Here is a 26,291-nt window from a genome sequence, read left to right on the forward strand (position 1 = left end):
AGCTCCGGACCTTGAGGGGCCGGCTACATCCTGGCCAAGCTGGCAATGTGGCACTAACAAGGGCAGTGGCAGAGTGGGTGACAAAGGAGCAGGCATATTGTCATCTTGAGAGTGGACCGCAGGCGCCTCGCCAATGGAGCCAAGGCCACTCTCTTGGGACTGAGCCTCAGCACTCCTATGGCTCTGTACGAGAACAGAGTGCAGGAGTGATGTGCCGCTCTGGAAACCCCTCTCAACACTGGCCTCCAGGGCCAAGATGGCAGCTGTCTGAGTCTCCATTTTCCATCAATCAGCCGACCACTGCACTACCGTACCTCCCCATCACCTTAGATTGTTCACCTCTAAAAGCCATCACAGCTCATTTGCTTGGATAAAATTGATTAGGATTGAACCCATATACTTAAAAATAGAATTCCCTTCACATTATACAATCTTAGCAATGGTCCTGTCAGACACCACCCAAACATCCTGACGCAGCGTCTGTCTGCCCAGCACATACATTTCTCATGTGTTTTTGATTCCCACCCCCCCGCCAACCAATTTATGAGAGAGCTAGTATACTTACAAAAGGCTTCAGAAGAAAATACAAGATCTTTTTCACTGCTCCAGGCATAATGTATGCGGAAATCTGAGGCCTCAAAGTAGGATCAATGATGTCTCCTTTTCTGGAAAATTCAAACAGGTTTAAGTGCCATTAATTCTTTTCATTATGTACGCATGTTTGTAAAAATAAGATAGATCACTACTTGAAGACTAAGAGACTCATAATATTTGTAATATTAAAATGTAAATCCTAGATTTTTCAAAAAAGCTGACAACTCAAAACAACAACTCAAAAACAGCCCTAAATATAGGTCTATTGCTAGGCTACTGCTTTATGATGATTGAATAAATTGTTCTATTTTTATTAAATGATATTTCAGCATTTTTATTTGTGTTTTGGGGCTGAAACCTCACAATTCGGCCTGTTTTTTTGTTATAATTGTAAACCAAAGGCATTGCCTAGGACATGTGATAAACAAATGGCTGCACTGACAGTGCAGAGGGACATGAGCTTACCATAAATTAAGCTGCTTATACACCCAATATTCCATCACTTGTAGTGAAGGAAAAACTAAAGCATACCAAAGAATCAGTTTTTGCTTTGGCAGATTTAGAGATTTCTGAAAGGAGGAGTGAGCACAGAAAAGACAAGGTTTATTCCCTGATAATCAGGAGTCACCCCCTCCCCTTCTGGGGGATGCTGATGGTTTTATTCACACATTACATTTTCTAGCATGTTGTAGTATACTGTAATTTTGCCTTTAAAGACATTATTATTCTGGAAGGGTTACAGATACTTTTAATATTAAAATAAAGTAGTTAATAAATTAATTGGCTCTTGATTTTTGTACGATCAGAAGGCAATACATAGTGAACTTTACCCAGCAGGACTGTACATACCATAGCTGAATTATATAATAATGTAAATAGTAAGAGGTCCTGGATGTCACACATAAGCTGAAGGAAGCCCTTTCAATGCGTGCCTAGAAGTTCTGAAACATGCAGGAGAATGGTTTTAACACATGTCTGATATCACGCAAGCTTAATCTGCATTGGGACTTTGCTGTGTTTGAAGAATTACAAGAAATACCATAATGTCCTTCACTCCTCTTTCCAGGATGAAATTGCATCCACCACAAGATTCCCTTTTGAACCATGCAAACAAAATACCATGCTTCAGGGCATGCAACACCAAATCCCATTGGTTGGCCCATTATTCAAGTAGAGAGGAAAGTGCATTACAACCCGAGGTGAGTCTGCCAACACAATATCGTCTGTGAAAAGAGCATCGCGATTCCTTCAGAAATATCTGGGACACTTCAAATCCATCCTTTACAATGCCATTCAAACTATCATTGATGAAGACAAGGAAGGATGGAGCCAGTGGCCACCCATGCCTCACCTCTTTTGGGAGAGAAAGGTTCAGTGAATCTGCCCCATCTTGAATGGATCTTGGAGCTGGAGTACACACCCTGTTAAAATCCAAGATTTGTCCATGTACACCCATGGCTTCCAATGCATAAGGTTGAAAGCTTTATAAAAATCAATGAAAGCAATGTAAGTGGGTTTCCTGAGCCTTACGACACTGAGATATCATTCATATTCCACATGAAAGCAAAATGCAGCCTGTTCCTTTCTGATTAGTCAGTAGGTTTCCAAGTCATCTGAAGAACAACAATAAGGGCTGATGAAGATAGTGCAGTAGAAGTTGTATTCTTTTAAATTCATTTATGGGATGTTGCTGTCCCTGGCAAGGCCAGCATTTATTGCCCATCCCTAATTGCCCTTGAGAAGGTGGTGGTGAGCCACTTTCTTGAACCGCTGCAGTCCGTGTGGTGAAGTCACTCAGTGCTGTTAGGTAGGGAGGTCCAGGATTTTGACCCAGCGATGATGAAGGAATGGCGATATATTTCCAAGTCAGGAGGGGAACGTGCAGGTGGTGTTGTTCCCATGCGCCTGCTGCCCTTGTCCTTCTAGGTGGTAGAGGTCGCGGGTTTGGGAGGTGCTGTCGAAGAAGCCTTGGCGAGTTGCTGCAGTGCATCTTGCAGATGGACTTACAAAAGGCATTTGATAAGTACCACATAACAGAACTTTCAAATGGCAACTGCACATGTACTTGAAGAGGACTAATTTGCAGGGTTATGGGTATAAAGCTGGGGTGTGGGACTAAATTGGGCAGCTCTAACAGCGAGGCGGCAGAGGCATGACGGGCTGAACGGCTTCCTTCTGTGCTGTAAGATTCTATGATTCTAAGGGCCACCTATGTCAATGAGATCTTTCAACACTTTTCAGGCTCAGTATGCTCCCCCTTCTCATGGATGGAAACTACAACTGTGCTCTGGGATACCAAGGGTATACATGCCTCAAACACCTGCCTCAGAAGGACATGCTGAGAAAGTGACCATCAACAGGGGCGTGGCTGGGGTAGGCACGGATGTGGCTGCTCCCTCTCTGGGTGATGCCATATTTCCCCCCTCCCTTTCCAAATTATAAAATGTGCCCAAGAAAGTGGGCAAGAGCAGCTGCCACAGTATCAGATGTGGCGCAAGTGGTTGCAGGGCTATATCATGACATGGCAGATAGAAGTACAGAACCACTTCAATGCCAAGAGGCCAACAACTGGTCATTTTATTTACTCCTGCCACTGGGGAAGCACTCAGAAGGAACACACAAAACATACACGGTCACCAAGGGGAAGCACCAGAGTAAAAAAATACCGAACACATACACTGAGCACATAGAGGGAAATACATAGGGTTAACTTTATTATTACTTTGTCCCCTTTTCCATCTTGTACCACTTAAAACATGAAATCCTGGCATTGAGCTACTTTCAAAGCAACACTCAACATTCATTTCATATTAACTTGTCAAACATTGGAGTTAGATGCCTTGGCAATCACTGAGGTGGAGTGAAAATTGGCATTGTAAGAGACATTTTACAAATTCTTCCTTCTTTAAGGATCTTCCTGTTCTGCTGAACTCCTAGAAAATACTTTATCTAATTCTTTACTCTCACCCTCTCTGCCTCCATATATAAAGCCTAAAATTCTATGGGCTAGAAATTGGGCCGTGTAGCGCCCATTGTTTTGGCGCTATGCAGCCTCTTGAAGTGCCAAGATGGTGACATGGCTGTGCATGCACGTTTCTAGTGCGACGTGACTGGACGCCATCTTGGTATAGGTATTAGCGCATGCGCAAATAACGAACGTCGGCAGTATGTAAAGTAAGGAGAAAATGGATACAATTAGTGTGCAACACTGATTTAAAGCGATGGACACCATTTTGGGACTTAACACTCAACTCAACGCACAGTCTTAACCACGACCATCTGAACATGTCTCAGAGTGCCTGGAGGACCCCCCACCAGCGCTATTTAAAGGGACCATGCAGGATTTACAGGTTAGTGGCTGGATTATTGCTTTTGGTTGCTGATGCATTGTAACTGTTTTTGGAGGTCTCCTACACTTGAATACTAGGACACGGGGACATAGCCTAACATTTAGAGCCAGGGCATGCAGGAGTGAAGTTAGGAAACGCTGCTACAAGGAAAGGGTGGGAGAAGTTTGGAACGCTCTTCTGCAAATGGCAGCTGATGCTAGTTCAATTGTGAATTCTAAATCTGAGATTGATAGATTTCTGTGAACCAAGGGTATTAAGGGATATGGGGCTAAGGCGGAGTAGAGGGATATGGAGTTAGGTCACAGATTACACGATCTCATTGAATGGCGGAACAGGCTCGAGGGGCTAAATGCCACTGCCTGCCTCCTGTTATGTGCCACCTTCTCCTGCAAGCAAGCGGGATGTGTGTCGGGTGATGTGCCTGTCATGGTTGAATAACTGTCATTGTGTGTGGCCTGTGAGTTGTGGGTGGGCGGCTTGCACAGTGGTGATGTGTAAGGGTGAGAGGAAGCAACCGATTGGAAGAGTTGAGTACTGATGGAAAGAGTTTGTCAGTACGTGGGCGATGAGGGGTGTAGTGCGTGGAGCAGTGGATGCGGCTAGTGGTGCAGTTGGTAGGAGACACCACTTGACGGTTGACCGCACTCACCTTGACCACTCGTGTCAAGGCATTGAACTTCTTCTTGCACTGCATCCATGTTCCTTTGCTGTGCACCTGCCATTGACTTCGTCCCCCGCTGCCTCCCACTGCCTTTTGGGCATATGTCTGGAGGGCCACTAGCCCACCCCCCCCCAACCCCCGCCGCGGATATAGGATGTCCCTCCTTCTGTCCACCTCTTGCGCCAAGCCTCTAGTGCAGCTGCAGAGAACCTTGGTGCACGCGCTCTCGCAAGCCTGGTACAAACTCAGATCGGCAGATTGGTGGATGTGCGATTTAGTAGTGCGCAACCTTTATTCAATGCTTTAACATAACTTAGCAGTTTGTAAACATAGGGACGGGAGCCGCATTTGTGTTTTATGTGTGCAATGTCTGATCTCCGTTCAGACAGCAGACTGTTATTTTTAGCAAACAACGGGTACCGGCTATCTTAAACAGATTTTAAGAGACATCCTCCCTTTAAGAGATTGGGGCTCCCCCTGCTGGTGGAAAGAACGCATTTCCTTGAATGTTAGGCCTAGTTTTCAACGCCGCTGTCAGGTATATCCACAGGCAGGGTGAATGTCTTATCCTGCCTGCGCAGGATGCACCGGGGGCAGGTTAATCATGGATTGTTATCCAATTTAACCCCTTATATACCTTTTTTATGGCTTTATCTATATTTTTTTTAATTGAACCCCTAGGTCTCTCTGTTCATCTACACCCTTCAGCATCCTTCCACTGAATGTATACTCCCGATTCTTATTTTTACTTCCAAAACGTATTACCTCGCACTTATCCACATTAAATTGCTTCTGTCTACCCATTCCACTAACTTGTCCGTATTTTGCTAAAGTCTTTTACAGTCATCCTCGCTATTTGCCAAACTGTAACTTTGTGCGCCATCAGCTAATTTTAATATCCTACTCCCTATGCTCAAGTGCAAATCATCTATATATACTGAGAACTAAAGTGAACCTAACACTGCCCTATGGTGTACATCACTTCCTATCTGCCTCTCAATCTGGCCGGCTGCCAGCTGGGAAATGGAGAAAAAAAATTCAAATGAGGTCCTGCTGTTAAATTCAGCAGGAATTCTACATTATCAGTATTTCCGGGTTTCCTGGCTGCTACCACCCCGCCCACCACCCCCCTCAAACCCCACTCCCTCCCCACCTCCCTGTAAATATCGGGGCCATTGTATCCTATCTGTCGGCCAACTTACAGTCCATGTTGGTTCATTTGATCTCATAACATGACCCTGAATTTTTATGATGTGGAGATGCCGGTGATGGACTGGGGTTGACAATTGTAAACAATTTTACAACACCAAGTTATAGTCCAGCAATTTTATTTTAAATTCACAAGCTTTCGGAGGCTACCTCCTTCGTCAGGTGAACGATGTGAAAATGAAATCCTCGAGAATTTTATAACAAGCCTCCTGGGCTTAATGCTTTCTGAGAATCCACATACACCACATCTACTGCATTCCCTTTGTCTATCAAATTGATTACTTCTTCAAAAAAATTGTTAAATTTGTCAGGCATGTGCTGGTTGCCCTTGATTAACCCATGCATTTCTAAATGTTCACTAATTTTAGCTTGAATTATGGATTCTAAGAGTTTGTCCACAACTGATGTTAAACTAACTAATTGACAGTACCCAGTTTATCCTTCTCTCAATTCTTTCTTGAACGGTGATTCATTGGCTACCCTCCAGTCCTAAGAGACATAGAACAGTGGGAGATTGACCTTCTGGGACCCATAGTGGAGACAGCATGTAAAGGACCGAGACAGCAGGATCAACAGCCTGGGACAGCACAACATAGAATATGTAGTTTGTCCAGACAAATAAATAATCTTATCAGGTCAAACCAAAGGAAAAATAGGCATGTTGCTTATGCTTAGTTCTAGTGCATGCATCTGTCAGGTTCATTTGATTTTCTAGGCAAACCAGTCAGTCATAAGTGGAGCACAGCATATAGGATTGTTTGATGGGGGTGGCCCACTCTTCTAAATTTGGTTGAAATGTACACACTTTAAACAGTGAATGACTGTGGGACTGATGGTGTGAGGGAGCTGAAAATTAAAGTGCATTTAAAAAAAGACATACAAGTCCTAAGCAAACCAAAGTGTTGATATTTGTCCAATATACTTTAAGCATAGAAACTACTTTATTATTTACAAATCTTTTCTGACTCCAGTTAACACACCCAATTCACTCTGGGGTTAATCCCCCCCCCCTCACAAATAATCCTGTTGCATACAAAATGAAATAAAAGCAGATAATGATTTCATGTCAGGTGTCAATAACTGTGAGTCAGTGCTTCTACATTTAAAACCATTGAACTTACTTACAGGTTTTCTACAAGTGTAGCACCATGGTCTGCAAGAAGTCCCTTAAAAATTAGTTCGTTCATAGCATAGTACATTTTTGGCGGTGTGAATGATACCAACTGAAAAGAGGGAGAGACAAAGGGTAAGCTGTTTGGTGTATTAAAGTGAAGGCACTGACTGACAAAGGAGCAGACAAAAAGAAACAGACACTCCAAGCTTTTTAAATAAATAATCCTATTTCAAGGTCCTGCATTGCCTGAAATTTAGAACATGGAAATTACAAATTTCTCTGAAAGAATACAGAATATCAATGGGAAATTCAAAATCATGCAAATAGGGTGAAAACGGAAATATTCCTGAAAAAAATTGAACTATGGGCCAATTTATACCTTTCTGGTTGGTTTTGCAGCCTCTGAATCCATTAAAAGAAGTAGAAGAGTGAAAAACATGTAATGAGGAAACTTTGCTGGATTCCATCTATTCCACATGCACATGGCAACCTTGGTAAAATAAATTGGTTTGCAATGAACTCTTGAAACTTACTGGGAGTGCTTTTCAAACCTTTCGGTACGGATTACCTGAAAATACTGACACAGTCACCAGTGCTTGCTGTAAATATTGGCACAGTCCCAGTAATCATTGTCCTGGCTTCCAAAACACAGTGTAAGCTAAACAAGGGAAAACTGTGCCATCATTCCTGAATAATAATAATAACTTGTATAAGGCTACAGAAATAGTGTTCTGGTAAACTGCCGCTCCGGACCCGAGCCCATCGCTTCTATTTCCCCCTTTTTAAAATGTTTTTCTTTTTCTCTCTTTACTCCTCCCACACCCTTCTCTCCTGTCATCATGCCTCCTTTCATTTCTCCCCTCTCGGATACCCTGCCCCAAAATCTCTACCCCAATCCTTCAGCACTCCTCGATCTTCCTACTCTCCTGCCGCCGTCCAAGGCTTAACTCCCTCTTAGATAAACCTACAGCTTCCCTCTGTGCCTCTCTTGGCATCCTCCAAAGGGCCCATCGTAGCACTCGGCGCTGTATTCTTACAAGCAGCAACCCCAACTACCCCATCCTACTCTCTCGCCCAGCGTGCCCACTGACCCTGTGGACTCTGCCAGCAGATAAGCCATCACCACCCCTTTCCGCATCTCCCTCCAGAATGTCCATTCACCTGTGAACAAGGCCCTTGCCATCCACGAGCTTACTGTGGATGACTGCTTCGACATTATGGCCTTGATGGAAACCTGGCTGACAGGTGATGACACTTTCCCCTTTAATGAAGCCTCTCCGCCTGACGATATCTTGCACCACCTGCCCCGCCCAGAACGCCGCGGTGGCGGTATGGCCCTTAAAACTAAATCACACCTTGGTCTGTCCCCCTACTCCTCTGGCACCTTCTCCTCCTTTGACCATCTCATCTTGTTCCACCCCTCTCACCTCTCCTTTAAAATCCTCGTTCTCTACCGCCCACCCAAGTACTACGCCAAGTTTCTCACTGAGATACCTTCACTCCTTTCCTCCCTCAGCCTCTGTACTGAGCCACTTCACATCCTTGATGATTTCAACCTCGATCTCAACTCATCATACTCTCATCCTCTGTTCACTGCCCTCCTATCCTCCCTTAAACTCTCCCTCCATCTAAACTCCCCTACCCATAGATACAGCCACCCCCTCGACCTTGCTCCCACGACTTCCCTACTCCCATTATGTCAATCACTTCCTTGTATCCCTCTCCACCCACCGCCCCGTTACCCCTCCCAACCCCACTTTCTTCTTTGTTCGCCCCTGGAAAAAACGCTCCCCCAAGTCACTTACAACGGCACTTTCAAATTCCTACATGTCTAGCCCTCCATTCACCAGGACATTTCTGCAGCTACCGATCTGCTCAATCACACCCTCACCTCCACCACTGATAACCTCAACAGGGACCTCAACAGCAAAAGGGCCAGGACCAATATCCTTGCGGGGAGGTTTGCTAGTGCTGTTGGGGAGGGTTTAAACTAATTTGGCAGGGGGATGGGAACCTGAGAGGAGATTCAGAAGGGAGAGTAACAAAGCTGGAAGTGGAAGGCAGAAAAGTAGTAAGTAAAATTGGAAGGCAGCGGAAACAAAGGCCAGCAGCAAATAAGGTCAAAATAGGAAAAAATATTAAAAAGGCAAAATTAAAGGCACTTTACCTGAATGTACGCAGCATTCGCACAAGGTAGATGAATTGACGGCACAAATAGAAGTAAATGGGTATGATCTAATTGCCATTACAGAGACGTGGCTGCAGGGTGACCAAGGCTGGGAACTGAATATTCAAGGATAGTCAACATTTAGGAAGGACAAGCAAAAAGGAAAATGACGTGGGGTAGCACTGTTAATAAAGGATGCGATCAGTACAATAGTGAGAAAGGATCTTGGCTCAGAAGATCAAGATGTAGAATCAGTTTGGGTGGAGCTAAGAAACAGCAAGGGGCAGAAAACATTGGTGGGAGTTGTTTATTGGCCACCAAATAATTGTGGTAATATAGGGCATGGTATAAAGCAGGAAATTCGAAGTGCATGTAACAAGCGTAATACCATAATTATGGAAGACATTAATCTACATATAGATTGGGCAAACCAAATTAGCACTAATACTGTGGAGAACGAATTCCTGGAACGTATACGAGATGGTTTTCTAGATCAGTATGTTGAGGAACCAACTAAGGGAACAGGCTATTTTAGATCTAGTATTGTGCAATGAGAAAGGGTTAATTAATAATCTTGTTGTAAAGGAGCCCTTAGGGAAGAGTGACCATAATATGATAGAATTCTTCATTAAGTTTGAAAGTGATGTAGTTCAATCCGAAACTAGGGTCTTAAATCTAAACAAAGGAAACTACGAAGGTATGAGGTGCAAGTTGGCTGTGGTTGATTGGGGAACTACATTAAAAGGTATGATGGTAGACAGACAATGGCTAGCATTTAAAGAATTAATACATAATTTGCAACAAATATATATTCCTTTAAGGCACAAAAACCCAACAGGAAAAGTGGTCCAACAGTGGCTAACAAGAGAAATTAAAGATAATATTAAAGCAAAGGAAGAGGCATATAAAGTTACCAGAAAAAGCAGTAAGCCTGAGGATTGGGAGCATTTTAGAATTCAGCAAAGGAGGACCAAGAAATTGATAAAGAAAGGGAAAATAGAATATGAGAGTAAGCTAGCGAGAAACATAAAAACGAACTGTGAAAGCTTCTATAGGTATGTAAAAAGGAAAAGACTGGCGAAGGCAAATGTGGATCCCTTACAGACAGAGACGGGAGAATTTATAATGGGGAATAAGGAAATGGCAGAGAAATTAAACAAATACTTTGTGGTTTGTCTTCACGGAAGAAGACACAAAAAACCTCCCAGAAATACCAGAGAACCAAGGGTCTGGCGAGAATGAGGAAATGAAAGAAATTAGTATTCGTAAAAAAAATAGTACTAGAGAAATTAATGGGACTGAAAGTCGATAAATCTCAATGACCTGATGATCTACATCCCGGGGTTTTGAAAGAGGGGGCTATAGAGATAGTGGATGCATTGGTTGTCATCTTCCAAAATTCTATAGATTCTGGAATGGTTCCTGCAGATTGGAGGGTAGCAAATGTAACCCCACTATTTAAGAAAGGAGGGAGAGAGAAAACAGGGAACTACAGACATGTTAGCCTGACATCAGTAGTAGGGAAAATGCTAGAATCTATTATAAAGGATGTGATAACAGGACACTTAGAAAATAATAATAGGATTTGGCAGCATCAACATGGATTTATGAAAGGGAAATCATGTTTGATAAACCTATTGGAGTTCTTTGAGGATGTAATTAGTAGAACAGATAAGGGGGAACCAGTGGATGTGGTGTATTTGGATTTTCAGAAGGCTTTTGATAAGGTCCCACACAAGAGGTTGGTGAACAAATTTACAGCACATGGAATTGGGGGTAATATACTGGCATGGATTGAGAATTGGTTAACAGACAGAAAACAGAGAGTAGGAATAAACGGGTCTTTTTCAGGTTGGCACACTGTGACTTGTGGGGTATCGCAGGGATCGGTGCTTGGGCCCCGGATATTCACAATCTATTATCAATGATTTGGATGAGGGAACCAAATGTAATATTTCCAAGTTTACTGATGACAAAACTAGGTGGGAATGTGAGTTGTGAGGAGGATGCAAAGAGGCTTCAAGGGGATATAGGCAGGCTAAGTGAGTGGGCAAGAACATGGCAGATGGAATATAATGTGGAAAAATGTGAAGTTATCCACTTTGGTAGGAAAAACAGAAATGCAGAGTATTTTTTAAATGGTGAAAGATTGGGAAATGTTGATGTTCAAAGGGACCTGGGTGTCCTTGTACATGAGTCACTGAAAGCAAACATGCAGGTGTAGCAAGCAATTAGGAAGGTAAATGGTATGTTGACCTTTATTACAAGAGGATTTAAGTGCAGGAGTAAAGATGTCTTACTGCAATTATATAGGGCCTTGTGAGACCGTACCTGGAGTATTGTGTACTATTTAGGTCTCCTTACCTAAGATAAGATATACTTGCCTTGGAGGGAGTGCAATGAAGGTTCACCAGACTGATTCCTGGGATGGCGGGATTGTCATATGAGGAGAGATTGAGTAGACTAGGCCTGTATTCTCGAGAGTTTGGAAGAATGAGAGGTGATCTCATTGAAACATATAAAATTCTTACAGAGCTCGACAGGGTAGATGCAGGAAGGATGTTTCCCCTGGCTGGGGAGTCTAGAACCAGGGGTCACAGTCTCAGAATAAGGGGAAGGCCATTTAGGACTGAGATGAGGGGAAATTTCTTCACTCAGAGGGTGGTGAATCTTTGGAATACTCCACCCCAGAGGGCTGTGGAGGCTCAGTCATTGAGTACATTCAAAACAAAGATCAATAGATTTCTAGATATTAAAGGCATCAAGGGATATGGGGATAGTGCAGGAAAATGGCGTTGAGATAGAAGATCAACCATGATCTTGTTGAATGGCGGAGCAGGCTCGAGGGGCCGGATGGCCTACTTCTGCTCCTATTTCTTATGTTCTTATGTTCTTAACCTTGTCCCCATTAAAACCATTACTCTCTCTCACCATGGTCATTCCCCTTGGTGCGGCCCTTAACTCCGCTCCCTTAAGTCCAAGGGACGCAGACTTGAACGTTTATGGCAGACAATTGGTTTAGCCATTCATCGCCAAGTCTGGCTGGACCACAAAAAGCACTATGGGGTCCTGCTCTCCTCTACCAAAACTGCTCACTATTCCAGGATCATTCAGGAATGCAAAGATAATCCCTATCTTCTCTTCTCCACAACAAACCATCTATTTTTTTAATTCATTCACGGGATGTGAACGTCGCAGGCAAGGCCAGCATTTATTCCCCATCCCTAATTGCCCTGGAGAAGGTGGTGGTGAGCCGCCTTCATGAATCGCTGAAGTCTGTGTCGTGAAGGTACTCCCACAGTGCTGTTAGGTAGGGAGTTGGAGGATTTTGATCTAGTGGTGATGAAGAAACAGCGATATATTTCCAGGTTAGGATGGTGTGTGACTTGGAGGGGAACATGCAGGTGGTGGTGTTCCCACGCGCCTGCTGTCCTTGTCCTTCTAGGTGGTAGAGGTCGAGGGTTTGGGAGGTGCTGTCGAAGAAGCCTTGGCGAGTTGCTGCAGTGCATCCTGTAGATGGTACACACTGCAGCCATGGTGCGTCGGCGGTGGAGGGAGTGAATGTTTAAGGTGGTGGATGGGGTGCCAATTAAGCGGGCTGCTTTGTCCTGGATGGTGTCGAGCTTCTTGAATGTTGTTGGAGCTGCACTCATCCAGGCAAGTGGAGAGTATTCCATCACACTCCTGACTTGTGCCTTGTAGATGGTGGAAAGGCTTTGGGGAGTCAGGAGGTGAGTCACTCACCACAGAATACCCAGCCTCTGACCTGCTCTTGCAGCCACGGTATTTGAGTGGCTGTTCCAGTTAAGTTTCTGGTCAATGGTGACCCCTCCTTAAATCGCTGACCCCTGCCTCCTCCACCCTCACCTCCAACAAGTGTGAGAAGCTCGTGGACTTCTTTGTCGCTAAGATTGAGACCATCCCTTCAGCTGCCCCTGTTGCTTCCCTCCCTTCCCGAGCCCATTAAGCCAAACTTAACCTACAGTTCCCCCCTGCACTAGCCCTGGACTTGCATCTTTCTCTAGTTTCTCTCCTATCTCCCCTCATGCCCTCTCCATGCTCAGCTTAACCAGGAGACCCACTTCCTGCTCCCTCGACCTTATACCCACCAAACTGCTGACCACCCAGCTTCCCTTCCTGCCCCATCTTAGCTGATATTATTACTGGTTCCCTTTCCTCAGGTACTGTTCCCCATCCCCTTCAAATCTGCAGTCATCAACCCCTCCTCAAAAAACCCACCCTTGACCCCTCTGCCCTTGTAAACTGCCGCCCCATCTCCAACCTCCCTTTCCTCTCCTAAGTCCTTGACTGTGTTGCCACCTCCAAAATCAGTGCCTTAATGTCATCAGCAAATTTAGGCATTGTATTACTGATGCCTTCCTTCAAATCATTGGTACAGCTGATGAAGAGCAACGGTCCTAATACGGATCCTTGCAGGATTCTACCAGTGACTGAACCCCAAGCAGACTTGCAACCATTAGTATGCAAATCAGTTTACAATCCAGTTTAAAATTTGTCAATCCCAACTTAAATCTTATTTAACAGCCATCTGTACAGCACTTTATCAAAAGCATTTAGGAAATCAAGATATACAATATCTACCTAGCTAATATCATCAACCAACATTGTGACTGATTCAAATAAATTCAACAAGTTGATGATACGGGATCTTTATTTCCAAAAGCCATGTTAGGATTCCCTAAAGACTTTCCAATTCTTAACACAGCACATCTCTAATAATTTCTACTCGGAACTTGCCTATAACTAATGTGAAATCAAATGACCTTTAATTCCCAGGTTCTTACTTGCTCACCTTTTTAAATAAAGACACCACATGAGCCTGCCTCCAGTTCACGGGAACAATCCCAGGCTTCAAAAAAATTGAAGACTGATGGCATGTTTGATGAGATAGGTTTTTAAAAGAGTGTTTTGAAAGCAGTGAAAGAACAGCAAGGCAAATTGATTTTAGAACAGAATTCCAAGGTGAAGAAGCATAGTGGTTAAAAGATCAGTCTCTGATGGGTGAAGCAAAAGAATAGCTAACAGAGGAACAGAGGGTATGAGCCAGGTCTTAGGGCTGGAGAAGAGTTCCCAGTCTAGAGCGAGGCCATGGAGGCATCTCTGTGAAAACAATGATCTTGAAATTGATTTTCTGGGGTACAAAGAGTTAGTGATGAAAATGGGGCAATGGTTGTGCAGGATAGAAGTTTGCAGATGATACAAAGATGTGTCCAAGTGTTAGGACTGTGGAAGAGAACAACTTTTTTCCAGCAGATCAGGTGCCTGGGAAAATGGGCCAAGCTCTGCCAAATGATCTTTCTCTGCCCGTCATTTTCTATGTTCGTATCTTACCCAACATGTCAGACAAAATTAGGAACTCACTGAATGGTGAATTCTGCAGCATCCTTTCACTGCATGCAGTAATATATCAGAACACTAAAAAAAAGATTTTTTTCCCCCCGGGCTTTCAAATATGTGTTTCCAGTCTCCTTGTTGGGCAGGAAAATGAGCTAAAAATTAATAATTTCTTAGTCTGCTCAATTTTTTTCTATCATCCCTCCTTACCCTCCCCCTTCCCTTCGAGGTTCAGTAAACACACCGTGTGTCCAGCTCCTTCCAGGAGTTGTTTGGTTTCCATGATGGCACGTTTCATGCTGGGGGTGGGGATCCAGTATCCATCGCTTTCAAAATAACCTATCCTCAGTGGTTTGATGTTGGAATACAGCTTAAAAATAATTTTAAAAAGTAATTATTAAGATGCAATTCTTTTTAAGAGTTTTTTTTTACAAAAAGCCCCAAAGTTCAGAACCTTATAAAAAGAGGGATACATAGTGTTCAGTGTTTTCTGTTTCGATTAAGTTGCTACATCAATGATTAACTGGACTGAGGAATAAATATTTACAACGTGCCTATTTTTAACCTGCATTTGGCAGAAATACAAACAGAATGTCTCTTATCAAAGGTAATTTTTATTTTTCAGGACTCAGCTTTAGTTACAGTTTACAATGATAGAAGTTAAATTGTCAGAAATATGATGAGCAAGACTCACTCCATCATTAAGTATTCATTACAGATTAAAAATATGTGTGTGTTTTTTTTTTAGCAGCAGGGGAGGAGAGCGGCCTATAAAAGAGGCAGGAGTTTCAGGCCCGAGAGCAGCAGCGGCAGAGGCAGAAGAGGAGAGCGGCCTATAAAAGAGGCAGGAGTTTCAGGCCCGAGAGCAGCAGCGGCAGAGGCAGAAGAGGAGAGCGGCCTATAAAAGAGGCAGGAGTTGCAGGCCCGAGAGCAGCAGCGGCAGAGGCAGAAGAGGAGAGCGGCCTATAATAGAGGCAGGAGTTTCAGGCCCGAGAGCAGCAGCAGCGGCAGAAGAGGAGAGCGGCCTATAAAAGAGGCAGGAGTTTCAGGCCCGAGAGCAGCAGCAGCGGGGGCAGAAGAGGAGAGCGGCCTATAAAAGAGGCAGGAGTTGCAGGCCTGAGAGCAGCGGCAGAGGCAGAAGAGGAGAGCGGCCTATAAAAGAGGCAGGAGTTGCAGGCCCGAGAGCAGCAGCAGCGGCAGAAGAGGAGAGCGGCCTATAAAAGAGGCAGGAGTTTCAGGCCCGAGAGCAGCAGCAGCAGGGGCAGAAGAGGAGAGCGGCCTATAAAAGAGGCAGGAGTTTCAGGCCCGAGAGCAGCAGCAGCAGAGGCAGAAGAGGAGAGCGGCCTATAAAAGAGGCAGGAGTTTCAGGCCCGAGAGCAGCAGCGGCAGAGGCAGAAGAGGAGAGCGGCCTATAAAAGAGGCAGGAGTTTCAGGCCCGAGAGCAGCAGCAGCAGAGGCAGAAGAGGAGAGCGGCCTATAAAAGAGGCAGGAGTTTCAGGCCCGAGAGCAGCAGCAGCGGGGGCAGAAGAGGAGAGCGGCCTATAAAAGAGGCAGGAGTTTCAGGCCCGAGAGCAGCAGCAGCGGGGGCAGAAGAGGAGAGCGGCCTATAAAAGAGGCAGGAGTTTCAGGCCCGAGAGCAGCAGCAGCAGGGGCAGAAGAGGAGAGCGGGACAGCGGGAGCGTCAGGGAGAAAAAGCCCAAAGTGACATAAGCACAAGGGAAGGAGCTGATTGGTGAGTAGCTGGTGAGTGGTTTTTTTTATGTCTTTAGTTTATTTCTGTTTGGTTTAGTTAGTAATCTAATAAATAGAGGCATGATGTGAAGATGCCGGTTGATGGACTGGGGTGGACAAATGTAAGGAGTCGCACAACACCAGGTTATAGTCCAACAGCTTTACTTTCAAATAAAGCTGTTGGACTATAACCTGGTGTTGTAAGACTCCTTAAATTGAGGCATGGCAGGGCACCTCAGTCCCGTCGAATGCACATCCAGTGCCATGTGGGAACTCCAGGGCGCATCTCGTGTCCTGGACAACCACAGGTGCAGGAAGTGTCGTCAGCTGGAGGATCTCGAGCTCTGGGTTTCGGAGCTTGACCAGCAGCTGGCGTCACTGCACTTCATCCGTGAGGCTGAGAGTTTCATGGAGAGCGCGTTTCAGAAGGTGGTCACCCCGTGGCTTAAGAGAGTGCAGGCAGAGAGGGACTGGGTGACCGCCAGACAGACAAGGAGTACAAGGCAGGTAGTGCAGGAGTCCCATGAGTGCATTTCACTCGCTAACCTGATTACTGGTGAGGGTGAGGGTTTCTCTGGGGAGGGCTGCCAGAGCCAAATCCACAGCACCGTGGTGGTTCAGCTGTATTGGGGGGGGGTGGGGGGGGTGGGGGTGGGGAGGAAGGTCAGGAGAGCAATAGTGATATGGGGATTTTTAAAATATTATTCGTTCATGGGATGTGGGCGTCGCTGGCAAGGCCGGCATTTATTGCCCATCCCTAATTGCCCTTGAGAAGGTGGTGGTGAGCCGCCTTCTTGAACCGCTGCAGTCTGTGTGGTGACGGTTCTCCCACAGTGCTGTTAGGAAGGGAGTTCCAGGATTTTGACCCAGCGACAATGAAGGAACGGCGATATATTTCCAAGTTGGGATGGTGTGTGACTTGGAGGGGAATGTGCAGGTGGTGTTGTTCCCATGTGCCTGCTGCTCTTGTCCTTCTAGGTGGGAGGTGCTGTCGAAGAAGCCTTGGCGAGTTGCTGCAGTGCATCCTGTGGATGGTACACACTGCAGCCACTGTGCGCCGGTGTTGAAGGGAGTGAATGTTTAGGGTGGTGGATGGGGTGTCAATCAAGCAGGCTGCTTTGTCCTGGATGGTGTTGAGCTTCTTGAGTGTTGTTGGAACTGCACTCATCCAGGCAAGTGGAGAGTATTCCATCACACTCCTGACTTGTGCCTTGTAGATGATGGAAAGGCTTTGGGGGATCAGGAGGTGAGTTACTCGCCACAGAATACCCAGCCTCTGACCTGCTCTTGTAGCCACAGTATTTATATGGCTGGTCCAGTTAAGTTTCTGGTTAATGGTGACCCCCAGGATGTTGATGTTGGGGGATTCGGCGATGGTAATGCCGTTGAATGTCAAGGGGAGGTGGTTAGACTCTCTCTTGTTGGAGATGGTCATTGCCTGGCGCCATTGTTACTTGCCACTTATCAGCCCAAGCCTGGATGTTGTCCAGGTCTTGCTGCATGTGGGCTCGGACTGCTTCATTATTTGAGGGGTTGCGAATGGAACTGAACACAGTGCAATCATCAGTGAACATCCCCATTTCTGACCTTATGATGGAGGGAAGGTCAATGATGAAGCAGCTGAAGATTGTTGGGCCTAGGACACTGCCCTGAGGAACTCCTGCAGCAATGTCCTGGGGCTGAGATGATTCGCCTCCAACAACCACTACCATCTTTCTTTGTGCCAAGTATGACTCCAGCCACTGGAGAGTTTTCCCACTGATTCCCATTGACTTCAATTTTACTAGGGCTCCTTGGTGCCACACTCGGTCAAATGCTGCCTTGATGTCAAGGGCAGTCACTCTCACCTCACCTCTGGAATTCAGCTCTTTTGTCCATGTTTGGACCAAGGCTGTAATGAGGTCTGGAGCCGAGTGGTCCTGGCGGAACCCAAACTGAGCATCGGTGAGCAGGTTATTGGTGAGTAAGTGCCGCTTGACAGCACTGTCGACGACACCTTCCATCACTTTGCTGATGATTGAGAGTAGACTGAGGGGGCGGTAATTGGCTGGATTGGATTTGTCCTGCTTTTTGTGGACAGGACATATCTGGGCAATTTTCCATATTGTCGGGTAGATGCCAGTGTTGTAGCTGTACTGGAACAGTTTGGCTAGAGGCGCAGCTAGTTCTGGAGCACAAGTCTTCAGCACTACAGCCGGGATGTTGTCGGGGCCCATAGCCTTTGATGTAACCAGTGCACTCAGCCATTTCTTGATATCACATGGAGTGAATCGAATTGTCTGAAGACTGGCTTCTGTGATGGTGGGGATATCGGGAGGAGGCTGAGATGGATCATCCACTCGGCACTTCTGGCTGAAGATGGTTGCAAACGCTTCAGCCTTGTCTTTTGCACTCACGTGCTGGACTCCGCCATCATTGAGGATGGGGATGTTTGCAGAGCCTCCTCCTCCCGTTAGTTTTTTAATTGTCCACCACCATTTACTACTGGATGTGGCAGGGCTGCAGAGCTTTGATCTGATCTGTTGGTTGTGGAATCGCTTAGCTCTGTCTATAGCATGTTGCTTCCGCTGTTTAGCATGCATGTAGTCCTGAGTTGTAGCTTCACCAGGTTTCCCTTGCACAAGCACTATATCTCTCCTCTTCAAAACTGCTATCATCACCCTCCAACGCTCAACCCCTCCATTCTCTCCAGTTGACACCCATTTCTAATCTCCCTTTCCTTCCTCAGGTCCTTAAATGCATTGTTAATGCCCAGCTCCACATTCAAGTTTCCCACCACTCTCTATTCAAATCCCTTTCGTCCAGCATGAACACTGCCCACACTACGACAATCACTTGGCCAACATTACTGATGACAACCTCTGTGACTGCAACCATGGTGCACTGTACCTGCGCAACCTGTGACATTCAACACAGCTAAGCTCTCCATCCAAGATCCACCTCCCTGATACTACCCTCACTTGGTTCAACTCTGACTTGCCACATGATAGCAGCCAATCTCTTCCAATGGTTTCTTCTCCCTATTAGCCGGAATTATTCTCAGCTATTCTCTCCCCTCCATTACATCCCTCAGTATACAATCACAAGGGACACATGCAATACATCCAAACACATTCACATCTCCCTTTGCTCTTTTCACAACACACATTAACACCATTCTCTTCTCACTTCCAGCACCAACTCCTCCCAGCACTCCTTCCTTGCTTTACATTCCACACACTTGGCTTTACATTCATCGCCTCCCCATCCTCATTCCATCTTGCTTCTTCTCCACTTGTCAACACATACACTATATGCACAAGTCCTACAAATTTCCACTTACATTTTCAACAGCCACTCACCAACTCTTATCCTCCCTTTCTGTAGGCCAAGACAGAGCATAATGCCAGGGAGAGGACCCAGGTGGGGGTGAGGAATACCAAACATTATAGCCTCCACCCAAGCAGAGCAAGAAGCCCTGGAGATTAGTGGTCCAGGCAGAGCCATGAGCATCGGGGAAGGCGAAGCTGGTGGCTTACCTGAGCAGGGTGTTTGCATATTACTTGTAACCCTTCATTCACCTCAGCAAATATTCAGCAAGCTTCACAACTTCAAGCTGTATTCTGAACACTATTGCTTGCTAATGTCCAGATTCTCGGTGCCATCCTAATGCGTGTCCCTTTTCTCTTTCCCCTCGGTCCTTCTCGGCAGCAAGAGGCTCCTGAAGAAAATAACTCCACGGAGGACAATCCTCCTGAGGATGTACTGGAAGGGACTTCTGTGATTCGTAGTTAAAATGATGTTAGGGGGTCCTAATTACATGTAAATCAGGGTCTGATGATGTATTCATGAGGCCTCCCCCCGCCTGCCTCTGGCAGGTGCCTCGGCTGACTCTCAAAAGCAGATAAAATCGCGGCAGGTGGGGGCACGTCGGAAACGCAGCAGTAAGTCCTCTACCATATTTTAACCATCCAATTCCCGTCGGGCGGGCAGGGGTGAAGTTGGGGTTTTAAACACAAAGTGTGGAGTTGCAGTTTGTCATGGGGAAATTGAGGATTCAAGAGTGCTCGGAAGAAACTCAGAATCTCACCACGCTGAGTCATATTCTTCACAATTAGAGGTCTTGGGAGTTATAAAACCCGCCTGATTTTCATTTCCATTTATTTCAATGGAACCAAAATCGAGCATGTTTTACGACAGGTGGTCAATCTGCTCCACACTGCCACTGAGGACATCTGTAACATAAGCCACACAGCTGTGCATCGATGGATCAAACAAGTCACTGGTGCTAGACCAGCTTGCCCATGGATAACCGGGGCAAACATGACAGAGCACTGAAATTTTAGTAACCTTTCTCTAACTCTATTCCCCTCCTTAGCTGCTCACTCAGGCTGAACCTAATGGCACACAACTTTAATGTTCAGTTTAACTCTGAACTGATCTTCAAACATCCAATGTGTCCAACTCACTTCCACAACATTGTCTGCCTCCACCCTTAACTCACCTCCGCTCCTACTTAAACCATTAGTCATGCTTTTGTTATCTCGGGGCTCAAATTCTTCAATGCCCTTCTTGGCGGACTGCTGGGCTCCACCCTACGTATACTCCAACTCATCCAAAACCTCACTGGCTGCATCCTGTCTCCTACTAAGTCCCGTTCTCTAACTAGCCCTGACATCATCAACCTCCATTGGCTCCCGATTCCCTATGGCATCGAATTACAAATCTTCGTCTTTGTTACAAATCCCTCCACTTCTGCAAGCTCCTCTAGCCCTACATCCCAGCTAATGCACTTCAGTCTTGTGACTAGCATCTTGTGTATTTCACTCCCTCTGCACAACTACTTTCAGCCATCTTGGTCCAACCTTTGGGAATTCCCTCTCTAAGCCCTCTGCCTTGCAAGCTCTTTCCCCACCTTCAGAAAGCTCCTTGAAACCTATAACTTTGACCACGCTTTCAGTCATCTCTCTTGACTCTATTACTTCTCACAATCCATTTCTCCTCTGTGAAGTGCTTTGGAGTGTTTAATATGTTGAAGGCATGATATCAATGCAAGTAGCTGTTGTTATGTAAGTTACCTCATCATTGAAGGGAACAGGTGGCACCGAGGGATCCAGGCGGAACATGTCTTCACATAACAGGGCTTTCATGCATAATGCCAAGCTATCCACATCTCTGGCTAGTGGACCAATCATTGACTCAACTAGAAGACAATAATTATATCACTCAAAAACAGTATTCATTGTTAGGTAACTAGAAAAATTGAATGATATATCTTTGGCTCTGTGGTAGCACTCTTGAAGGTTGTGAGTTCAAGCCCCACTCCAGTACTTGTAGCACATAATCTAAGCCGACACTCCAGTGCAGTAGTGAGGGCTCTATTTGAAGAAAAGCAGAGAGTTCTCCCCGTGGCCAACATTCCTTCCTCAACCAACACCTCCAATCAAAATGGTGGCTGAGTGTTATTTTACAAGTGCAATATAAAGGTTAGGTGGAATAATAGAAAACTTGCCAATCATGATACAGCTGTACTGATGCTCCTTTCACACTTCCTGAGCTGCTAATAAGCCACTTAGTGTAAATGTATAAATGAACATCTCGTTAATCCAGTTGTGCAGTAGGCAAAGCTTTAGAGTATTGGCTCATAGTGAATTGTTAATGCCCATTTCACTGACTATGCCATGGAGATCCTTATGGATTGCATTTTTCCTCCAAAATTGGACTGGATTTTTACCTGGTTTCTCACCTCTCCCAGGAGTTCACATGTTTTAAGGACTGTTAAAAGAAAGTAGGGATAATTTTATGAATTAGATTTCCGACATGGTGCTTTGCCCACTGGGAATGTAAATTGGGAATTCGGGCATAAACACCATGATTTTCCATCCACTAATTTCAGGATTAGAAACACTGGAACCTAAAGATAAGGGGGGTAATTTTGACTTTGTGCAATAGTGTAAAGCGGGTGGTAGCGAATCGGCAGCCCATTTTACTTCAATGGAAATAAAAATAAGGGGAGGTGTAAAACAGGCTGCCTGTTTTACGCTATCACACAAATTCAAGATCTATCCCCAAGGACATTTGGTAAATGTCAAAACAACTCGCCTTCTTGAGAAAATCATGTCCTACCGTTCCAGAGCAACATTGTGTTTCTTTATCCTGTGTCCACGACAGGACGTTCTTAGAAATTTTACATAAATGGTTAAGTTATAATTATATATAAATGGTTTTTATTTACATGATAGTTGTGAGGACATTGAGACAATTGTGCAGTACGTACTTAGGTAGCACTATATTTTGAAGACATCATTTCTGTTAGTAGGAGCAGTTCAGTGAGATGAAATGAGATGGTGCGTAAGGGAAAGGCAATGAGGCCATCTTACACTAGCTCAGGACAATTCTAGTTTAGTTTGCTTCCTTTGCTGAGGTTTGGCATAGCACATATGATGCTACTGGCTTAAATGTTCTTAAATAGCAACAGAATTTATGTAGAGTAGAAACTTACCAGTTTTCTGTCCAGGCACACTTACTGACAACCCCTTTTTGCTGCATGAAATAAAAACACGTTATTTCTTTAATTGAAGAAACAAGTCTCTTCATAAATATTAGCAGTCTAGTCAACAGAAACTCATTACAGCCATCTAATTATTTCCTCCAGAATGAGTAATAAGTTGCCTTTTAAAGCTAACTTCTTGAAACTAACACTCTGGTATGTTCTGTCCGAATGTATTGGCAGAAACATCAACTTTCACCGCTTATATGTTATATATTAGAACAAAAATGCTTTCCAATTTAGACTCAACAAGTTTGGAGCTAATGGCAGGCACCTGCGGCAGTTGCAAGCAAAACGCAGGCATGCTAATGAGGCCTTATTTTCCTCCCCCAATGCTGGAAGGGCACTCATTTGAAGGGTGCCCAGAAGATGTGGGCCTTATGCAGTCCCTCTCTGATTGGAGAGAGGACCCAAGAAGATAAGTCCCTTTTTATATCAGGGGCAGTTGGTCAGGGATCACACTGTTATTTTTATCATACATAATGGTATGATATGCCCTCTTCTTCAATTTCTCTTTGTTGCTAACCTTTCTATTTATCCACAGCATCTTGAAACTTGAAGTAGTATCCTTTTGTAGGGCTACCTCTGCACAAATCTTGAACGTACTCTAGGTATATTTCTACAAATTATACTTGATGACCATTTTCTGTTTTTTTCCCCTTAATATTATCGTACACTTGAAAATGTACAAATAAAAAGTCACAACAAAGAAACAACAAATTGAAATCTTTTGTCAAAAACGTAATATGAGGCCTTGCCATTATGGTCTCCGCTGCATCCGATGAGGAGACGTTTATTGGACAATCTGTTGGGTGTAATTTACAATGAAATTTTAATTGATCCGCACCTCAGGAAGGATGTATTGGCCTTGGAGGGGATGCAGCGCAGATTCACCAGAATGATTCCAGGGCTTAGAGGGTTAGATCATGAGGACAGATTGCATTAACTTGGCATGTATTCCCTTGAGTATGAAAGATTGATGGGTGATCTGATCGAAGTGTTTAAAATGTTAAAATGATTTGATAGAGTGGATACAGTAACATTATTTTCTCTGGTGGGGGAATCAAGAACATGGGGACATTATCTTAAAATTAGAGCTAGGCCATTCAGGAGCGAAATCAGGAAACATTTTTTCCACACAGAGTGTAGTGGAAATCTGGAATTCTCTCCCCCAAAACGCTGTGGATGCTGGGACAATTGAAGCTTTCAAGACTGAGATCGATAGATTTTTGTTAGGTAAGGGTATCAAGGGATATGGATCAAAGGCGGGTAAATGGAGTTGAGATGCAGATCAGCCATGATCTAAATGAATGGCCTACTCCTGTTCCTATAATAGTAAAAAACAAATTTCTTACCTTAATCGGTTTGCAGTTGGCTTGAAACCGCAGATTCCACAGAATGCAGCTGGAAAGCGTATACTACCACCAACATCAGTTCCAATGCCAAGGATGGAGCCACCTGCTGCAATCAAGGCAGCCTCCCCACCAGATGACCCACCTGATGTCCGCCCGCTATTGTGTGGGTTGATGGTTTGTCCATAAATGGGGTTACTGCACTCATAGCTGTGGCAAAGAACACATAATTTTCTTGAGGTGATCTGAAACCTTAATTGATGATAGGAAACCTAAAATGACTCTACCTCTCCATTATCACTTCAAAAAGACTGCTGTATACTTATAAACTCAGGAAGGGATTGTTGGTCCACAATTTGCCATACATGCCAACCAATAATTTTTTACGTTCACAGTTGACATTTCAATCCATGTGTCAACTTGTCAGCATTTTACAAGAGAAGTCATACATTTTCACTGGGAGTGGAGACTGTCAACATGAACCAATCAGATCCGTACAAGGACAGATCTGGAGGCAGTAGAACCAGTTTTTGAGACTAGTTGAGACAAAATCATTGAGTCATAGTTATAGATGTTTTTATTGAGTGTTTATGATGGCAGTACCTGCTTATATTATTTTCTCTAACTTAGCTGGTTACCGTTTGCTTATCCATACATCGTTGGAGTCCCTTTGTTCTGTGGAGTAACTGGGGACAGCCCACACCACCTGTATTACAGGAGTCAATAGCCACATGGAAATATGAGGAGTGACATTAATAATCAATAACATTAAAATAGATGGCCACCCCCAGACTGGAGGCAGTCAGGCATACCTGAGAGCACAAATTTCAGCTCTCCATGCCTCTTCCTGGAATCCACATTTTTTTGCACTTTTTTTTAATGACAGCAGTGTATAATGATTCTTATTTCTAGTAGAAGGAAAGAAACCTTTTCGAAAAATTCCAAAAATGCTAGAAGTTACTATAAATGCTTAACGTGTTTTTTTGACATTCCTCTATTCATTGTCCTAACATGAGGATATTAACCCACATATTTAACTGAAATACTTGACAAACCCAACAGAATCACAGTTATGTTATACAGAACCCCAGAGAGGGTTTGAATGCACAGTAATAGTCCACTGTCTTTTCACCCTGGGAGCCGGGTTTGGACCGCTCAGACTAATGACATGCAAGTCTTTTCACTCTTTCGTCCAAGTAAAAATTAAACTTGTATAAAATAAGTTTAGGACAAACTCAATCTAATTCCTAGTGGTCATGAGTCTACACCACAAATTGCTTACTGATTGCCCAGTATAAAGGAATGACATTTTGTCATATCCTGACAAAAGCTTGCTAATCAATTATATAAACCAGTTACTATAGAAATCAAAAGCAATCATTTTGAAACCTAATTTTACTCTGTAGATGAAATAATTAAACTAAATTACTACCAGCAATTGGATAAGCGCTTTATGCATAAATACATAAGCACAATACCTACTTGACCTCTTCCTCACCAATTTACCTGTCCCAGATGCATCTATCCATGACGGTATTGGTAGGACTGGCCACCGCACACTCCTTATGGAGGCCAAGTCCTTCGTCAGACTGAGGACACACTCCATCGTGTCGTGTGGCACTACCACTGTGCTAAGTGGAATAGACTAAGAACAGATCTAGCAGCTCAAAACTGGGTGTCCACGAGGCGTTGTGAGCATCAGCAGGAGCAGAATCGTATTCCAGCACAATCTGTAACCTCATGGCCCAGCATATCCCTCACTCCTCCATCACCATTAAGACAGATGACCAACCCTGGTTCAATGAGACGAATGGTAGAAGAGCAATCCGAGCAGCACCAGGCGTACCTGAAAATGAGGTGCCAACCTGACAGGACTACATGAATGCTATAGCATGCTATAGACAAAACTAAGCGACCTCAAACCAACGGATCAGGTCAAAACTCTGCAGTCCTGCCACATCCAGTCACGAATGGTGGTAGACAATTAAGCATCCAATGGAGGAGGAGGCTCCATGAACATCCCCATCCTCATTGATGGCGGAACCCAGCATGTGAGTGCAAAAGACAAGACTGAAGCATTTGCAACAATCTTCAGCCAGAAATGCCAAATGGATGATCCTTCTCCGCCTCCTCCTGAGTTTCCCGCCATCACAGATGTCAGTCTTCAGCCATTTCAATTCACTCCACATGACATCAAGAGCTGAGTCCACTGGACACAGCAAAGGACAC

The 26,291-nt window shown here is 44.6% G+C and overlaps 1 protein-coding gene across 1 annotated transcript in view; it reads right to left on the reverse strand.

The window, feature by feature from the left end:
* Positions 1-26,291, reverse strand: part of LOC137324888 (vitamin D3 hydroxylase-associated protein-like) — a 64,429-nt gene that overhangs the window by 20,636 nt on the left and 17,502 nt on the right. The window contains exons 6-11 of the mRNA XM_067989581.1: positions 24,066-24,272; positions 22,663-22,703; positions 21,239-21,363; positions 14,695-14,820; positions 6,940-7,037; positions 566-665 (exon numbers count right to left, since the gene is read on the reverse strand). Of these exons, the coding sequence (XP_067845682.1) occupies positions 566-665; positions 6,940-7,037; positions 14,695-14,820; positions 21,239-21,363; positions 22,663-22,703; positions 24,066-24,272 (697 nt within the window). The remainder of the gene's footprint in view (positions 1-565; positions 666-6,939; positions 7,038-14,694; positions 14,821-21,238; positions 21,364-22,662; positions 22,704-24,065; positions 24,273-26,291) is intronic.

The sequence above is a fragment of the Heptranchias perlo genome, chromosome 9, assembly GCF_035084215.1.
Source record: "Heptranchias perlo isolate sHepPer1 chromosome 9, sHepPer1.hap1, whole genome shotgun sequence".
Classification (NCBI taxonomy): domain Eukaryota; kingdom Metazoa; phylum Chordata; class Chondrichthyes; order Hexanchiformes; family Hexanchidae; genus Heptranchias; species Heptranchias perlo.